The following is a 16,756-nucleotide window of genomic DNA, read 5'->3' as shown; positions in this document are numbered from 1 at the left end:
CAGTTTACAAACCTTTAGAAAAAGCTAATGTTACTTTGCTTCCTTGGGGATACAGTTGTGTAGCTACTAGGTGTTTTTTGTTTTTTTTTTTCTTATTACTGTTTTCTTCCTCATTTTAAGTCTTTACTACTCAACTGTTTCAGCCTTCCTTTTTTACCCAAGCTTGAACGTAATTTGAATTATTCTTCTATCTTTTTCATAGGACTCATTAATCTCAGTTCCTGGAGATGGGAAACCCCAAACCTGCCTACTTTATTTTCTTGCAATTTTCACTGGTTTTCCTAAAGATATAGCATTCTGGAGTTCTCTGAGAATTTACACCTCTATTTTTGCTCCCCAAATAAGTAGATACTTTTTGAATGCTCTTAAGCAATCCACATATTTTTTCTGCCTGTGGTGCAACTTAAAAAAACAGAAGAAGTCACTTAATTTTCCTCTTTCAACTGGCGGCTGATGATTTGCCGAATCTGGTATAGATCTAATCTTCTCAAGTAAGTATGTAGCATATGTGTGTGCTGGGGGGAGGTTAAGATCCTAAATGAGAATGTTAAATTTCTCAGCAGTTGAAGCTAATCAATTACTCATTAATGATAGTACAGCTGTTGGAAAACTTTAAATGAAAAGTATAGGCGCACATCTGATAAATTTAGCCTGCCAATTCCGGAGCGCCATTGTCACGAATAAAACACCCTCCCCAATTTAGGCCCCAGTTCCATAGCGCTGGTTGAAATCCTCCCGCTTTGCGCAACGCGGGCCTCCCGGCGCTGTCCCAATCATTTCAGGGCAGGCGGCGGTTCCAGACTGCGCTGCGGAGGCAGGGACCAGAGGAGGGCGCCGTGGCGGCGGTGAACGCTGTAAATGCCTCGAGGCTAGCTCAGAGGACCCGAGCATTCGCTAGAGAGACTATTTTTTTTTTTTTTCGTCATACTGTTGTCTCGTGCGCTCCGTGCTTCTGCCTACTCCAGATGTTCTTAGGTGGGGGCCTGGTTGGAGACGGCAGAGACCCTTGGTCCGGACAGCACTCTGGGCGCGATCAGTTTTGTCCTGGCTGGAGATTCCCAGCAGCGCCCTCCCCTGGGGCGGGCCCTGACTCTCGGTGCAGCGACGAGTGGGCGGCAAGAAGCCGGTGGCCCACAGCGTGAGCGGCTGCAAGGAGCGCTGAGACTCCAGCTGCAAGGCTGGCGCCGGGACCTAGCTGCCGCGGCGATCGGAAGAAAAAGGAGATCAGGGGAGGAAGAGGAAATAGAGCAGATGAAGGAGAACTGCCGTGGAGCAGCGAGGCGGATCCTTTCGGCTGCAGCTGCCGCTGTTCCGGGACGCAGCCGGGGGAGCGTGCCAGCTCGTAAGGTGCTGGCCAGGTAGCTCCCCACCCAGAGAACGCTCTTCCTGGCCCTTCCCAGAGCGCCTGGCACGGAAGCAGCCGGTGCCGCGCTCCTGGTGGCCGGGGCGCACCGCACCCCAAGAGCGGCGCCCTTGAGCTGCACCGCGGCGCAGGTTTGTGAGCGACTTGTTCGCCCGCCAAGAAAAGGAAGCGCTGTCCCTTCCAGCTCAACCCGGCTTCCCCACCCCTTGTACTCTACACCCTGCAGCGGGCGAGCGGAGCGGCGCGGCCACGGAGGCGCCGAGGAGGGGCGAGCCGCCGCCCGGCGGCGGCGTCCCTTCGGGGGAGAGGGCGGCTGAGAAGAGGCGGCGGCGCGGCGCGGAAGGCGCGACGCGCGATGGCAGCTGCTTAGCCCGGCGCGCGCGGAGCAGCCCCGAGCTGTGGCTGGCCAGACGGTGCGACTGGTCTGGGGACGCCGCCGCCGCTGCAGCCGGGCGGGGAGAGATGAGCACGGAGGCAGGCGAGGGCATCACTTTCTCCGTGCCACCTTTTGCCCCCTTGGGCCCCTGTGCCTTCGCTGAGGGCGGCAGCTGCCGGAGGGGAGGAGTGGTAGCCGAGGGCGAGGACAGCCAGCTACCACCGCCGCCACCGGGCAGCTTCTGGAACGTGGAGAATGCCGCCGCCCCTGGCACTGGGTGTCCCGCTGCCACCTCCGGGAGCAGCGCCACCCGGTGCCGGGGCAACTCTGGTGGCGGAGGCAGCCGACGGACCACAGTGGCATATGTGATCAACGAAGCGAGCCAGGGGCAGCTGGTGGTGGCTGAGAGCGAGGCCCTGCAGAGCCTGCGGGAGGCGTGCGAAACGGTGGGCGCCACGCTGGAGACCCTGCATTTTGGTAAACTGGACTTTGGGGAGACCACGGTGCTGGACCGTTTTTACAATGCAGGTGCGTGTGTAACCCTTTCCCATCCTCCTCTGTCCCTGGCCGTTGCAGGGGTTAAAAATATGTTTTTCTGGGCAGGAGAAAAATAATTTTCTGGGCAGCAGGAGTGCTTCCTACTTATTTACTTCTTGCCCCACCTTAGAGACAGAGAGCAGCGCTGCGCGACTGCTGCTGGCGCTCGCCGCTCTTGGGAGAGCGTGGGTGCTGGTGCAAAAGCCTGTGTGTATTTGTGCCAGAGACGGACTGACTCACCCACCCACCCACCCGCGCTGGAGCCCTGGGGTCCGTGTGGTCCTCATTCAGAACTTTTGTTCCTCAGCAGTGCGAGATACTGGCCCCAATCAGCCCTTCATTCAGTGTCTTGGTTTCTCTTGTGTTAGATTTGGCCCATATTTTCCTTCTATACCTACCTGTGACTGAGGTGATGGTTTTCATTTTTATTTGGGGGGGGGGCCTTTTTTTCTGTATAGTTTTGTGAGTACAGAAACCGTAACTTATGCCACACAGCCAGCTGCATGCATGTAGTGTGTCTGTATGAATTTGCATGTCATGTCATGATCGTCCCACCTCATGTTGCCTTAAGTGTAGTGGCTTGAATTTCCCATTTCTTATCAATTTGAACTTTTAAGTAATTACTTCCAAAAGTAATAACCTTATAACTTACACTAAACTTGTGTGGTATCTTTGTTAGGATTTCAGTGAAAGAACCAGGGTCTGTTTTTCATTACCCCATATGCCATGATGCGCTGGAAAGTGTATAATTTAACATTGTTTAAAATGCTAGTAGGCTTTCTTGACAGCTAAGACTAAATTGGTCATTAACGTGATTGCTAGCATGATCCATGAAAAAAATGTATTTTAACCTATCACAGATTTCAGAAAGTGTTGTAGTTCCAGTGACTGAAGCGATTAGCTATCTGTTAGCAAATGTTAGAAATAATAATGTTATTGAAACTAACCATTAGCACCCTGTATAACCAATATTGAACATATATGCGTACTTATTTTTATAAGTGTGGGCAGAAAATTTGATTTAATGGTGGTTTCAAACAATAAGGCTCTTGCATTTGTGATCACGTAAAAGGTCTTATATTCTAAACTTGTTTTCAGGTCTCCTTCTCTTCAGTCTTTTCAGAACACCTAAAGTAGGCTTATGTCAGTTTTGGAATTCAGTCAAAGCTGAGTATTTTAAGAACAAGAACTTCATGTTAAGGAAGCCAGACTAAATAAACTAGGACTTTCTGGTTCTGGTATTTTTTACAGTCTTGGTCTTCATAACTGAACATTAGTATAATATATTGTAGCTTGGTTCTTTGGGTGGCTTGCTAAAAAATGGCATAAACATAACTTTTCTAAAAATGAGCGCACTCTTACTTTTGGATCATAATTAGGAGGAAGCTTCGAAGAACTGAAACATGTGTGAAGGAAACACCCAGCCAAATAGTGTATTTTTACTCCACTGATAGGGCTCTGTGAAAATATCTTAAACTCTAAGCTGATTTGAAAGTCTTCTGTTAAGGCTCACTTACTGTTTATTCTCCAAATAGTGTCCCCAAGAAAGGGAGAAAGATTAGAAAGGACTGGACATCCAAACTGTATCTCATTTAATCCTCCACACTGGTGAAGGAAGTACCTACTTACTGTCTTTCTTAGGTGAGAAGACCAAGGGATCCAGAATTGGTCCCAGGACTCAGGTAGTAATTGGTCGGTGCTGGGAATCCACTTCTGACTCTAAAAGGTCATGCTTGCTGCCTCCATTTAGTTGAGCCTGATTTTCTCTGAGAGTCAAGAGAAGCTCTCTATCTTGGAATTATGTGACAGAGGATTGACAGGGACTTTGTGAGCCATTTTGGGGCAGTGTGCAATAGTGGGGAGAACTTGTTCTAGGAAGACCAGTGTTTGTAGGCCAGCTCTGTCCCATTCCACTGCTTCCATCATCCTGCACAGGTCCTAGTTTAACCCCTGCCTATGTGAGTGACGTGAACTCTGAACCTTCTCATTCAGCTTCAAAATGTGCCACGATGCAGATGGGTATCGGTTTTGTCCAAACCCTTTGTTTCCCTAACCTGAGTGTTTATGGTAGTAGAGGCTGCTGAGTTTAATGGTAGTAGAACTTCTCTTCTGATTTCTACGACAGCACTTGCTCCTCCTCCATCAGGATTCTGCAAATTTTTTTGTCAAGGGCCAGATGGTAAATATTTTAGACTCTGCAGGAGGTCTTTCTTACAACTATTCAATTCTGTGGTTGTTACAGGAGAGCAGCCATAAACAGTATCTAAACAAAAGATCTTGGCTGTAGTCCAATAAAACTTTATTAGTGGACACTGAAATTAGAATTTCATATAATTCACAAAATATTTTTAGAATTTTTTCCCCCAACCATTTAAAAACATAAAAACCATTCTTAGTTTGTAAGCTGTACGAAAACAGGCCTGGCAGGATTTTGGAGCCTGGGCCATGCTGACCTTTGCTGTACGTTCACCCCGCTCCCCTAGAAAGTGGAATCATTATGACATAGTGAAAAGAGCACTACCTCTCCACTTAGATCTGAGTTTTCATCCTGGCTCTGTTCTGAACCATGTAATTGTGAGCAAGGCCCTTCATCTCCTCCAAAGGCTTGTAAAACTGACCAGGGATGGAAGTGGAGGGGGAAATTGAACTGAATTTCTAAGATTCCCTCATGTAATCCTGTGAGTTTGCAAAGGCAAGGCAGCATGGTATGCTGGCGCAGAGAGCACTGGAACAAGAGTTTCAAGATCTGGATTCTGGTCCTTGGTTCTCTGATTGGAAGCAAGTCATTTAAAATCTCAGAAAAGAGTGGAGGGTTGGAATCATTGGTTTCTCAGATTCCCTGCAGCTTTCAAATTCTATACTTTAAAATGATAACATTATTAATGTAAAATGAATCATTTCAGTCCATACATTTATATATGCCATGTTCCTGGCCCCAGAAGTTCAGAGTTGGTGGGAGGGCTCTTTGAAAGTCTGGCTATAGCAAGAGGGTCCATACAGAATGCCTTGGGTGCCCAGGAAACAGATTTTAGAATCAGACTGGTGGGTGGGGCAGATTCAAAGGTGACACCTGAACTGAGATGGACCAGTAAGCAAGGGCAACTTGATGAGGGCCTCAATGTTTAAAAGGAATGTTGGTGTTCAAATAGCTCAATTTAATGGAATGGATAAGAACTTAAAGCTTGGTTGCATTTTTATACGCTTCCCCTGTCTATGTGTACTGGCATCTTTTTAAAGAATAGATTACAGTTAAAAGTTTTCCCTGATTTTCCCTGTTCGGTTATTATTAACTGTCATCTAGTTTGTTCTTTAACTGTACTTGTCACTCTCTCTTTCATTCCTGTTCTGAGGGGAAACTAATGTTCTATCAAAGCTTTTATGGAAATACATCATGTTTATATGTACAAGACGATATCACTCAGATGGCAAATGCCAAGCTAACATTTCCAGCCCCCTGCGTTGTAGGCAGTAAATCTCTGTAAAAGCTGAGAGGTGTCAGTGGTACAGATGTTAGTGCTCCAGAGCTGCTGCGTTTGGGTAGTCACACCCCCACCTGACAGGGTCTCAGATTTTTTCTTTTTATAAACGTCAGTTCTGTGAGGTGTACCCTAAATAAATAGACTTTATTCCCCCGTTTTGCTCATGAGAAAACTGAACCGTAAAGGTTATATTTGTTCACTCAGGTTAAATGATTTAAGGTTGCTGATTGGAACCAGCAGCACACTTTGCCTTAGAAACAGTATTCTAGATGGTGGTTAGATTCCGGGACTCACCTAGAAGAAGCCGTGTGAATAACTCAGTGTATTTGAAGTGTGAAACCCATCCACCATTTTAAACATTCGGGAAAATTATGTTCCTGAAACCTGGGACTTTGAATCCACTTGTCCTTGTGTTTAGAATCAGTAACTTTTGCTTTCATCTAGCTTCTGGTAGCGTCTCGGCCAGATGTAGGAACATAACTTTGGATCAGTGGTGATGAGAGGAGGGGCTGTGATGAGGCTGGGGACAAGGGAAGGGTTGGGAGTCTAGAGGAAGAGGAGGGAGGCTGGGCAGGGGAGAAGAAGGATACTCAGAAGGAGGAAGCCATGCCAACAGGGAATCCATTAACACTTTCTCCTCTTTCTACTTTCTACTCCTAGCCAGCTGTTTATGGCCCTTGACTTCCTGCAGATGTTAAGACCCAGGGACATTGGTCAGTTCAAGGCCACCTCTCTCCCTCTCAGTGGGCACAGGATTCGGTCAGCTGCCAGCTTCCCCTTTCCCTGCCATTTACATACGCCTGGGCCTTTTGCTTAGCCAGGCTCACTGCAGATTGCAATCTTACTTGGCTTTTTACCCGGTAGCAACAGTGGGTAACAGGGAAGAAACCCGTGTTGGTTGTAATTTTAAGAACTTAGCTGTTATATTTTAGTCTATATTACGGTCCCACTGTCTTTGGGCTTGTGATGAAAGTCACCCACTTAGGCCATGTCACTGGAGAGGCATCTGAACTTTCTGGGCCTTGGTTCCATTGCTCCCAGCACAGCTTCTTAGGAATTACAATCTTATGTGTTAAAAAAACAAACAAAACAAACATAACCTTTGTCTCCTGTCTAACTGAGACTAGGAAGTTCTTGAAAGTCTTCAAGCTCATTTATGCATTTTCTGCTTCTAAGTTCAGTGAGACTTTTATACATTAGGTCTCATATACTTTGAGAGGGAGAGCAAAGTCAGTATTTCCTAAATAGTGGTTCCCATGAGCCAGTTAAAAAAAAAAAAAATTGAAAGACTGACATGTGTTTTCGACATTTTATTTTTCCTATTAAGTTGACAACCAGCCATCTACTACCATAATTTCTTAAAAAAAAAAAAAAAAAAAAAAGCAGCATTATATTAGGGAAGGCATAACCTTAGAATAAAGAATAGTATTTTGCATACAGTAAATGTATGGAAAATTCATTATTTTCTTTCCCATTTCACCATGGATGAATGAAGACTTTATCGTGCCAATCAACGGAGCAGTGTTTGAGAACCTCTGATGTAAACCACCTTCCTGCCCCTTCCCACCATTCAGTCATTGTTTCTGCAAGGAAGAAACAAGCCTTAGCAAAAGTATCAAAAGAACAAACATGGACAAACTAATAAGGAAAAAGTCTGGTTAGGAAGGGATTAAAAAATATATCCCAATGGTGCCTCACATGTGGTTTTTCTCTGGCCTTTTGACTTTTTGCTGGCATGCCATTGGGGCAGCTGCTGCCCACCCCCTATGAACCCAAAGCACTGTTCGTCCTTTTGCTTTCTTGGAGGCAAAATTATAATTTTCCAGACAGAGCTTTACTAGAAAATTGGAAAAAAGTAAAACTAAAGAGAAAATTCCAAAGCCCAAAGTAAATTTGTTTGTAAAGCACCTGTTTCTTATGCTAAATAATCAACTACAGATTGTCATGACTGGCCTTGCTTCCCAGGATCCTGGGATCCTGGTTTCTTTCCTCAACACGTTCACGTGTGTTCTGCGTAAGACATTTATCAGTTGGTCGTTGAAGTTGGTTCTGCTTCTAGCATGGTCTTGTCTCACCTGTGGCCTTGGTGGTACCAGCCTTCTGGGAATTCTCTGCTACAGGTCACTCCCTCTCTGGTGTTTATAGGGACTGTCCTTGCGTCCTCTTTTGGAGACCTGATTAGAGGCTCATTCAGTTCTTGTTTCTGGTTGGCAGGACAAAGTTGGTTCACAGCTTCTTTGTGAGATTGACAAGCACAAAGGCCAGTGAGTGTGCCAATCTCTCTAACAGTTAGCAACTGTGTTTGCTTTCCAAGTAAGTTGTCCCACATGGTTGCTTCAAACACCACCCTACTCCACATGGGGCAAGATGAGAGTTGAGAATGTGGTAAGTGAGGTGGGAGTGGACAGTTGCAGAAACCCACAGCTATGTGGATATCAGGAAGAAACCAGAAACCCACAGCCTTGGAAAAGGTATGTCAAAAACAGCTTTGCTGTCCCATAATTTGGGTATAGGTAAGTGGGGAAACTGGCTGTCTTTAAGAAAGTGACCCTTATTTTCAGGGAGTGAAATTAATTTTGCAAATCTTATTAGTGGCATGAAAGAAAGAAAAAAGGAAAGAAAAACAATTATTAATTATTTAAAAACCCACTGCTGATTTTAATACCTTGGCTTCCTAAGTTGTTTTAATATACTGGCTTTCCTCTCTGACTGGAGATGCCGACTAAAGATGTTGATCAAAATATGTGCCAGATTATTGGAGAAGGACAAAGGGTATGAGATAAAGCTGAGTTTCAAAGTTGTGTCTAATCCAAAAAAATTTTGAAGTGAGTGCTTACATTTTATGAGTTTTATTTTGTAGTGTGTGTGTGGTAACATGAAAGGAAACATGAAAGATATATAACCCAGGCTACACTGTGGTAATTTTCTTAGGAGAGAAAATATTAGTGTTAACAGCATCTCCTACTGAAAATCATAGCAGAGCAGATCTGTGTTACTTAAATGCCACAGAAATTGTACAGGGTAAGAGTAAACATTCCATAAAAAGCAAACCTTTTCTGTTACAGTAGGTAATCAACAATGAAGAGCGCAATTGCCTTCGGTATATGATTCATACAGGAAGGAAGTTATATTCCTTTGTACAGCAAATCTCTAAAAATGGTTGTGACCAATTATATCAGTATTTTCCAACACTTTTAGTCTCTTCTAAGAACTCTTAAGAAACAGAAACATGGGGAAAGCTGCCCTAGTGAATGTCAGGCTGTCTGTTCATTGACTCCAAGCCATATAAAACCAAGTACGTGCTTAAGCCAGAGAATTTGTCCTCCTTCAAAAATCTTGGTTACCCCTCCTATTTCTTATTTAAAAATTATTTAAGGAGAATAAGTAATCCCAGGTGTTTGCGTGTCAAACTACTCCTTAATGTCACATTCAAGTTTCCTAATATGTTTGTTGTGACAAATCTCTCTTAAACCCGAGGCAGCCAGGAACAGGGGTGGGATTCCTGCTCTCCAAGGGCCATGGCTTTTACCTACAGCTAGGTATTTCCCAATTTATAGTTTGGTCAAACTGGGGTGCAGGTGATTTTATGTGGCTAGATGAGAATAACATAAATGTATGTTGTTCTGTGCAGTGTAGTACTCTTTTGATCATCTTATTACCTCCATACAATAAGTAGATGTGGCAGTGTAATTATCTATATTTGACAGGTGAGGAAACTCCTCTGTGGACAGGGGATGTGAGTTGGCCAGAATTAATCAAATGGTTGAGTAGGAATCCAGCTCAGGTCTTCTGACTTCCAACTAATTCAGGTGTTTTCCCTACTACACCACACTTTTCCCCCCGCGGTGAAAAAATTTTGAAGCACATACGCTGTTCAAGAGGAGCAGTTGTGACATCTAGGTCCATGTAGCGTTATTATGAGAAAAAGTCATGGTCATGACACTTAGGTTCTGGTGCCCTCTTGCTAATGAATTTCACTGATTTCTTGTTAACAGGCTTGTAAAGTTATCCATCAAAAACCGGACTTTGTCATTTTTCTGTCAATACCAACGGAGGAGCCTACAGCCCAGGCTGAGTCCTGGTTGCCAGTTGCTTGGCCTGGAGCTATAAATCGGGCTTTCTCCAGACAAGTCTTAGGCTATTTTCTGGGCATGGTAGTGAGATGGACTGCCACACGACAGACTAAGCCTTTCTCTGGAGTGAGCCAGAGAGCTGGGTTGACAACACAGCCTAGAGATATTTCCTTTCCTTTCCTCGTGAGTCTGCTTTGCCTTCCCCTCATGTCAGAGTATATTCCCAGTACTTCAGTTCCCTGCCTCTTCCGTAGATGCAGTGGAGAACAGCCGAAGAGAAGCAGGCATTAATCTGCGGGAGAATGGAAGCTCATACCACATATCTGTTTCCATGGGAAAAGGGATGCTAAGGAAGGAGTCAGGAGGAGCTCCCCATTTTCCCGGCCCAACTAATTCTTTTTTTAAAAAAAGCCATTAAAAAAAATTTAAGATATGAAGCATTTCAGTCATAAAGTACATAAAATAGTATATAGCATTAATGCATTCACTACCTAAATATAATAGCTGTTAAAATTTTTGACACTGTTTCACTTCTCTTTCTCTTTTAGAGAAATAAATTATTATTATAATATTTAATTATTAGAATAATAAATTATTCTGGACAAAATCAAAATTGCCTTTCTACCACACCAAATTTCCTTCCAGGGAAAGTGCTTATTTCATCAGCAGTGCTAAATTATAATTTTCAAACATCTCAAATGGCTCTCTACAAATGTCAAACATTTAATTTAATCAACTCTTATTTATTGGGAAAACCAATAAGATATTAAAAGCCATTCAAAGGAGAATTTGAAGAGCAGATATAATACACTCACACACACACAATCAGGGATGCTGAAATAAATTTGCTAATAGATGTAAAACTAACTAATGTCAGTAAGGCAATTCTGTAAATATAGATGTTGGAGGTATCTTTTCTACAGGGCAGAAATCAATGTATCTCTACTAAACAATGTTCATTTGTATTGCTGTGGACAAAAATTGTTTTCATTGTTCTCAGTTTTCACAACTTAACGTTTGTCCCAACAGCATTGTAAAGTGTTCCTATTAATAGAAGGACAATCAAAGGTGCACATCCTTGAAAATCAGGTAGTTCCCAGAAAGTGCACCACACAAAGCCTAGTCCTCCACTGAAAGGATACCCACTACTCTCTTTTGCCCATTTCCAAGTCTTTGAAAACTTTTCTTCACAGTTGATCCTTCTCTGCAGGCTCTATGCCTGTGTTTTTCTCAAGTGCTCTTACCCAAACTGATTTATTAAAGGCCTGTTTTCTTTTCTCAGCCACTCTGCCATCGGAAGCTGTGATCGCCCTGAGAGGGTCCCAGAATACCTTGTTTTAGCCAGGTATCCTAATTATAGTTGTTTCAGGTCAGGAAACAGGTACAAATTGGATAGTAGGGTGTCTGTCACCTAGGTTTTGCACCAGAACCTAGGTGTACATCTGTTTAAAATCAGATAGTTCCCAGAGAGTGGCTCGGTCAGAATCAAGTCTGAAATATGCCGGTGGGGTACCTGCAGTGTCCACAAACCCAGCTTCATTTTTGTACTAGGAAATCATGATCATTACTAGTGGGAATTTCAGTTGTCTAGACTGCTCCAAATAGGTTTATTTGTTGAAGAAAAAAATCTTTATAATATTTTAGAGGGCTGGTAAATTTCTGTAAAATTCCACATGACAAATATATTACTTTGGTCTTGTAATTTAAGGCAGAATACCCAAATGAGCAACATGTATTACTATACATGGTGCTGTACCAATTGCTGTACATGCCTGATTTTATTCAATCTTTAAAACAGCTTTATGAGGCAGATAGCCTCAGTAGGTCAGTTTTACACATGGAGTAACTGAGAGCCTGTAAGAGTTATCAACTTTCCCAGTCACATGGCTATAACTTTTGAACCTAAGACTGATTCCAGAGTCTGTTCATGTATAAGTATGTGCTCCTATCTCCCAGAAATACATTTTCTATTTGAAAACATTATTATTAATACTGTAACCATGGTTACAGTCTTATCAGTCAACATTTGTTGACTATATAGAATATTTCTTTCTAAGGTCTGCACAAAATTAAGTTAACAGAGTGCAATTTCTGCCTTTTATGATCTTACAGTCTACCCATTGAGTTCAATAATTTAGTAAATAATTATTGGGAGCCTACCAGGTAATGCTTTAAGTAGTGAATGAGTAAAAGAATCCAAGGGAATTTTTTTTAAGGACTTTATAATGTGCGTGATTTCATTGACCTGTATGCTTGAGGACATTTATTCCTGCTAGAATAGAGGTGAACATGCATTGAAAATAAAAATCTCATACACCGATAAACTACATGCATACACCGGGAGCGTTAGGCGCCCCACTTTATTTTCATATGAAACCAATATCATATTGAAAATTATTTAAATCAATTCCCAGACTTTATTAAAATCCTTTAAGATCTTTTATAAATATTGAAAAGATCTCATTAAATTGTCTTCCAAGGGGGTATTATAATTCTTTAATGAATAATTATTTTTATATTGACTTTTATGGAAGCAAATGGAGTTATTACCTGAGACTTGGAAACGTTTTTCTTATATATTGTTTTTCTAGTAGTAGAATTTGAGCTGTATGTAAATGCTCTTCAGTTTGTGAAAAAAAATCTAGGCTGTTTTAGATAATTGAAATATGCCAACAACACAATTTCAATTTATATCCTTTAGGCCTAGAGTCCATAATTATGTTGCTTGCCTGCTTATGTTGCCATAATTATGTTGCTGATTGCTGGAGTGTACGGTTCTTGGTTGACAGCAGATAGCCAACCTGAATCCCTAGTTATGGAATGGCTGGGCCAGAATGAGAATAGTAAACAAGCAAAATTCCATTTAGATAATGGAATCTAAATGGTACTTGGATACATTGTAGATGCAGAACCATATCTATATGATGGTATACATAAAAATATGACTAAAGTTGAACTCTGAGCTAACTTGGAAGATTCTAAACAACATTTATGAATTATAGTTTCCATAATATGTCTAATTATTTTTGGGTCACATACATACAGTTGATCTACATTAGCTCTACCAAGACAATTCCTGGATTTTTAGCATTTGGCCTTGGGAAACTAGTTTTGGTTGATTCCAGTAAATACTCAGACATTCATATCTGGACAGTAAGCTTTTAGTTTTTCAAAATACTTCTGGTCAGTTTCAAAAAAAATGCATGCTGGTCTTGTGTTTACTGTTTATATATTATCAGAATAAGAAAGGGTTTGCAAACAATCTAGAAGGTCAAGGAATCTGGCTTTAAAACTGTGTGTGTGTGTGTGTGTGTGTGTGTGTGTGTGTATTATTAGTTGCAAAGCATAGTTGGGGTATAAATTGCTTGGCCTGACCTAGTGAAATTAGAGAATAATGTTGTAGCTTGCACGTGAATTATGACAGGAATAGTTGGCTTGACTTTTCTTGCCAAGCAACTTAATGCTGCCAATATTTTATGTGCTTAAACTATACTTGGCAGTAAATCTTAAATGAAATTGGAAAGGAAGTGCTGGCCTAAACTCTTAACAGAGTCCTAGACTGTTCTTTCCCTTATAAAATCAGTAGTGTAGAAAAATCATTTAATCATTAAATATGACACATGACTGAGTTACCCAAGGGCTGATCCTGCTGTGTTTATTAGAATGAGTGTCGACCTGCAGATTTGCCTTATATTTGTTTCCAAAGTCTGAAACTAAGAGTTGTCAGCGTTATGAAATCTTTCCATAGTCAATTGTGTATTTGACTTCACATTTAATTTCTAGGAGTGTTTTGTTAGTGTTTACTAGTCCTTTTAGCATATATTCAAAAGAGTGGCACACCTGTGTCATAGGTGTTAATTTTGATTAATTTATGTCACACTGACATACTAATTAAGAAGGCAAATTACAGGAGCATTTAAAAGCTGCTAACATGTGTAAATATTCATCAGTGTTCATTACTGACAGGGAATGGCTTGCCTGGATTTACGGGAAATTTAAAAGTTCAGACAGACTCCTCTGTTTTTTATTCTTTGTTTAGGAAAACAGAAGGTACTAAAACGGTAGCTAGCTCCCAGCAAGAATTTGTAGGTAACTGAGATTAAGTAACCTTCATAGAGTTTTATGATTACATTTATAACTGTCATTACCTAAGGCTCATTTGATGCCCATTTATGAAATCTTTGAGAAGATAAAAACCTTGATATCATATGAGTGACACTTCTATTTCAGCCAAATCTCTTTATACTTGAAACCAAATTTAAGATATTGATGTACCTCCCTGGTTTGCCTCCATTGTTAAGACACATGTTTTTAATCTTTGGTGAAATGTAGATAAGTAATAAAAAAGGGCTGCCTCACAATTTCCAAACTTCACGGAGCTCAGGACTCTGCATTTAGTTAGGTTATATTAAAGAAGCAGGTTTCATCTTGTTAAATATAGAGTGGGCATTCTTCTTGATGGATAGTCTTTTGATTAGCTTGGATTGTAGCTTCTTCTCATTCCCTATTTTTATTTATTTTTAATCTGGAATAGTCCAAGAAGGGCCAGACTCCACCCACAAATGGTCCCAGAAGCAAGTGAGTTGTTCACATAAAAGCTGTAGCCACTGTGTTGTGACTTCGGAATTTTGAAGCAAAACTATATTATGGCTTATATATGTTGCTGTGCCTTAATTTTCCCAGACCACTGCTATTCAGTAGGTTTGTACTTTTCTCTGAAAATATTATTAGACATTGAAATAAGTTTGCAGAGGCTTATGTATGAAGCAACCATACTTTTTCTATTTTTAAATTCTACTTTTTTGGGCTTGTTGTTTTTTGATTTGTTAGGAGCGTAAGAGCATGTTACCTAAACAGAGCTCTGTGCCAGAGGATAAGCCACATTTAATTTGAGAAGGTTTTCTGAGAACATTAAATGAAAAATAAGCTATGATTGGAAGATCCAAGGCCCTAATCTGCTTTCAGTTTCCAGTTATCTGGTCTACCTGCTGAAAGCTCAATTTACAACTTGGACTGGGTTATAAGTTTCTGATGACTTTATAGTTAGTCTATGACTATTACCTTTTCAAGACTTGTAATTGTCCCCTTCAGCCACAGAAGACAGTATTGTTCAGCCTTTGAGCCACAATATGTACCCAATATGTTGTCACCTCGAAATTCCTTCCTGAATCTACCATATTGCATAGTTATTTATAAGCTTACGCTTAGCATTCCTTTTCATTTAAACTAAGAATAACCATGGAAGTATTTGTCTTTCTATTTTTATTCTCTCTTTAAGATCTGTGTAATTTTTTTATTGCATGTTTATGTTAGTTACTTCTTTTACTTATCTATTACCTCTTAAAATAATCCTTTAAAAGCTATTAAATAAGTCTTGATTTAAGATTCATTTTTTTCAGTGCATACTTGATTCTTTGGGGGGGATATAAAAAAAGGAAAAACTCTTGCTCCATAAATCTTGCTGCATAATCTGTGACGTGATTAAGAAGGAACAACTGAAAAAGTCAAGTCCAATGTTGTAGCTTGAGAAATCCTTTATTAGAAAGGTCTGACATAGAAGGAGCAGTTTCAGGTACTTTAAAGGATCATTACACTGTAATTCCATGTCTCTTTTCCTTGTCCATCTTGTTTATCCTGTATCTCTAGTATCTCATTTCGTGCTTGGCACGTAATAGGCCCTTGATGGATGTTGATGGACGTGAATGTGTGAGTATGGCACTTTCTCCTCCTGGTATTTCAGTTATTGGTTTTGATGTCTGTCTTTCCTGCTTAAGTGTGAGGTAAGCTCCTAGATGGGAAAGATCACATTGCATGGATCTTGACATCCCCCAGGTCTCCGTATGTATGCTTGACCTGTAGATCACACTTAATGATGCTCATAGAATAAACTTCAATGACATCCACCCTTCCCCTGAGGGACTCACAGTCTGGTACAGAGCAGCCTATAAACATATGGTAGGTTGTGCTGACTGTTATATGGGAGGTTTATATGTTTGTGCTTCGAGAAAACAAATGACAGGATTCTTCTGGGGAAGAAAGGAGTGTGGAGGAGGGTGGTTAAGGCTTTGGACAGGAGATGACGTTTGAATTTATTTTTTATGAGGTATAATTGTCATATACCATTATATTAGTCTCAGGTGTACAACATAATGAGTCGATATTTGTATACATTACAAAATGATCACCACATTGGGTTTTGAGGGATAATAGTGAAAGCACTTATATGCTAGCCATTGTAAATTATAAGAATAAATAAGTCTCCCCATTGGAAAAGAGAATCAAAAGAAAGCCTATGATGGAACCGAGAAAACACCAGCATTTAAAGATGGACAGAAGTATGCATCAAGTAGTGAGAAAGGGAAGTGGTCAGGAGGTAGGACAGGGGATAGGGAAAGTTCAGAGAGAGGGAGAGAGAGTGAGTTAGCTGAAAGCCACCTAAAGAGGACTTGTCAGAAGGTCAGTACAGTTGGAAGTTTCAGACAAATAACTGGACTTGGAGATTGGACAGTCCCTGCTAATGGCCAGAGCGGTTTCAAGAAAGCAGGTGGTGGCAGCTGTCCCCGGGTAGTGTCTTGAGTAATTGCTGGTGAACATCAGGAGGCATATAACAAAGAGTATTATATAAAGAAATGTGCTGGTGAGAGAAACAGAAAGAGAAGGCAGTCACAGGAGCAGCACACTCCGCTCCTGCTCCCCGGATAAGGCACCTTGCCTGCTCCTGCCAGGATTTATGCCTTAGAGACGGGGTAAGATCAGTAAGCCTCTGTGGACTCACGTGTTATTTAGTATCGTTTCTGTGGGAGAGGGGAGAACAAATTCCCAACCACTTTCTTCCAGAAAGAACTTTTGGAGCATCACCCTTTGTAAATGCCCTTGTTTTCTTAGTAATTGGAATTGGCTAAGATAGAATTGCTTTTTCTTTTGAGGT

General features: G+C 41.4%; 1 protein-coding gene across 2 annotated transcripts in view; it reads left to right on the top strand.

The window, feature by feature from the left end:
• Positions 1-828: 828 nt before the first annotated feature.
• The window catches only part of MAP3K5 (mitogen-activated protein kinase kinase kinase 5), a 180,894-nt gene continuing 164,966 nt past the window's right edge, over positions 829-16,756 (top strand). The window contains exons 1-2 of one of the 2 annotated variants that reach the window (XM_074333624.1): positions 870-1,347; positions 1,598-2,267. In XM_074333624.1, the coding sequence (XP_074189725.1) occupies positions 1,252-1,347; positions 1,598-2,267 (766 nt within the window). In that variant the 5' untranslated portion in view covers positions 870-1,251. Of the gene's footprint in view, positions 2,268-16,756 lie in introns of both variants that reach the window. The other variant, XM_019732726.2, reaches the window with a different exon arrangement.

Source organism: Rhinolophus sinicus, linkage group LG05, assembly GCF_036562045.2.
Source record: "Rhinolophus sinicus isolate RSC01 linkage group LG05, ASM3656204v1, whole genome shotgun sequence".
NCBI classification, from domain to species: Eukaryota; Metazoa; Chordata; class Mammalia; order Chiroptera; family Rhinolophidae; genus Rhinolophus; species Rhinolophus sinicus.
Note: the sequence above shows the minus strand (reverse complement) of the source record. Positions and strands in the feature narration are given on the sequence as shown.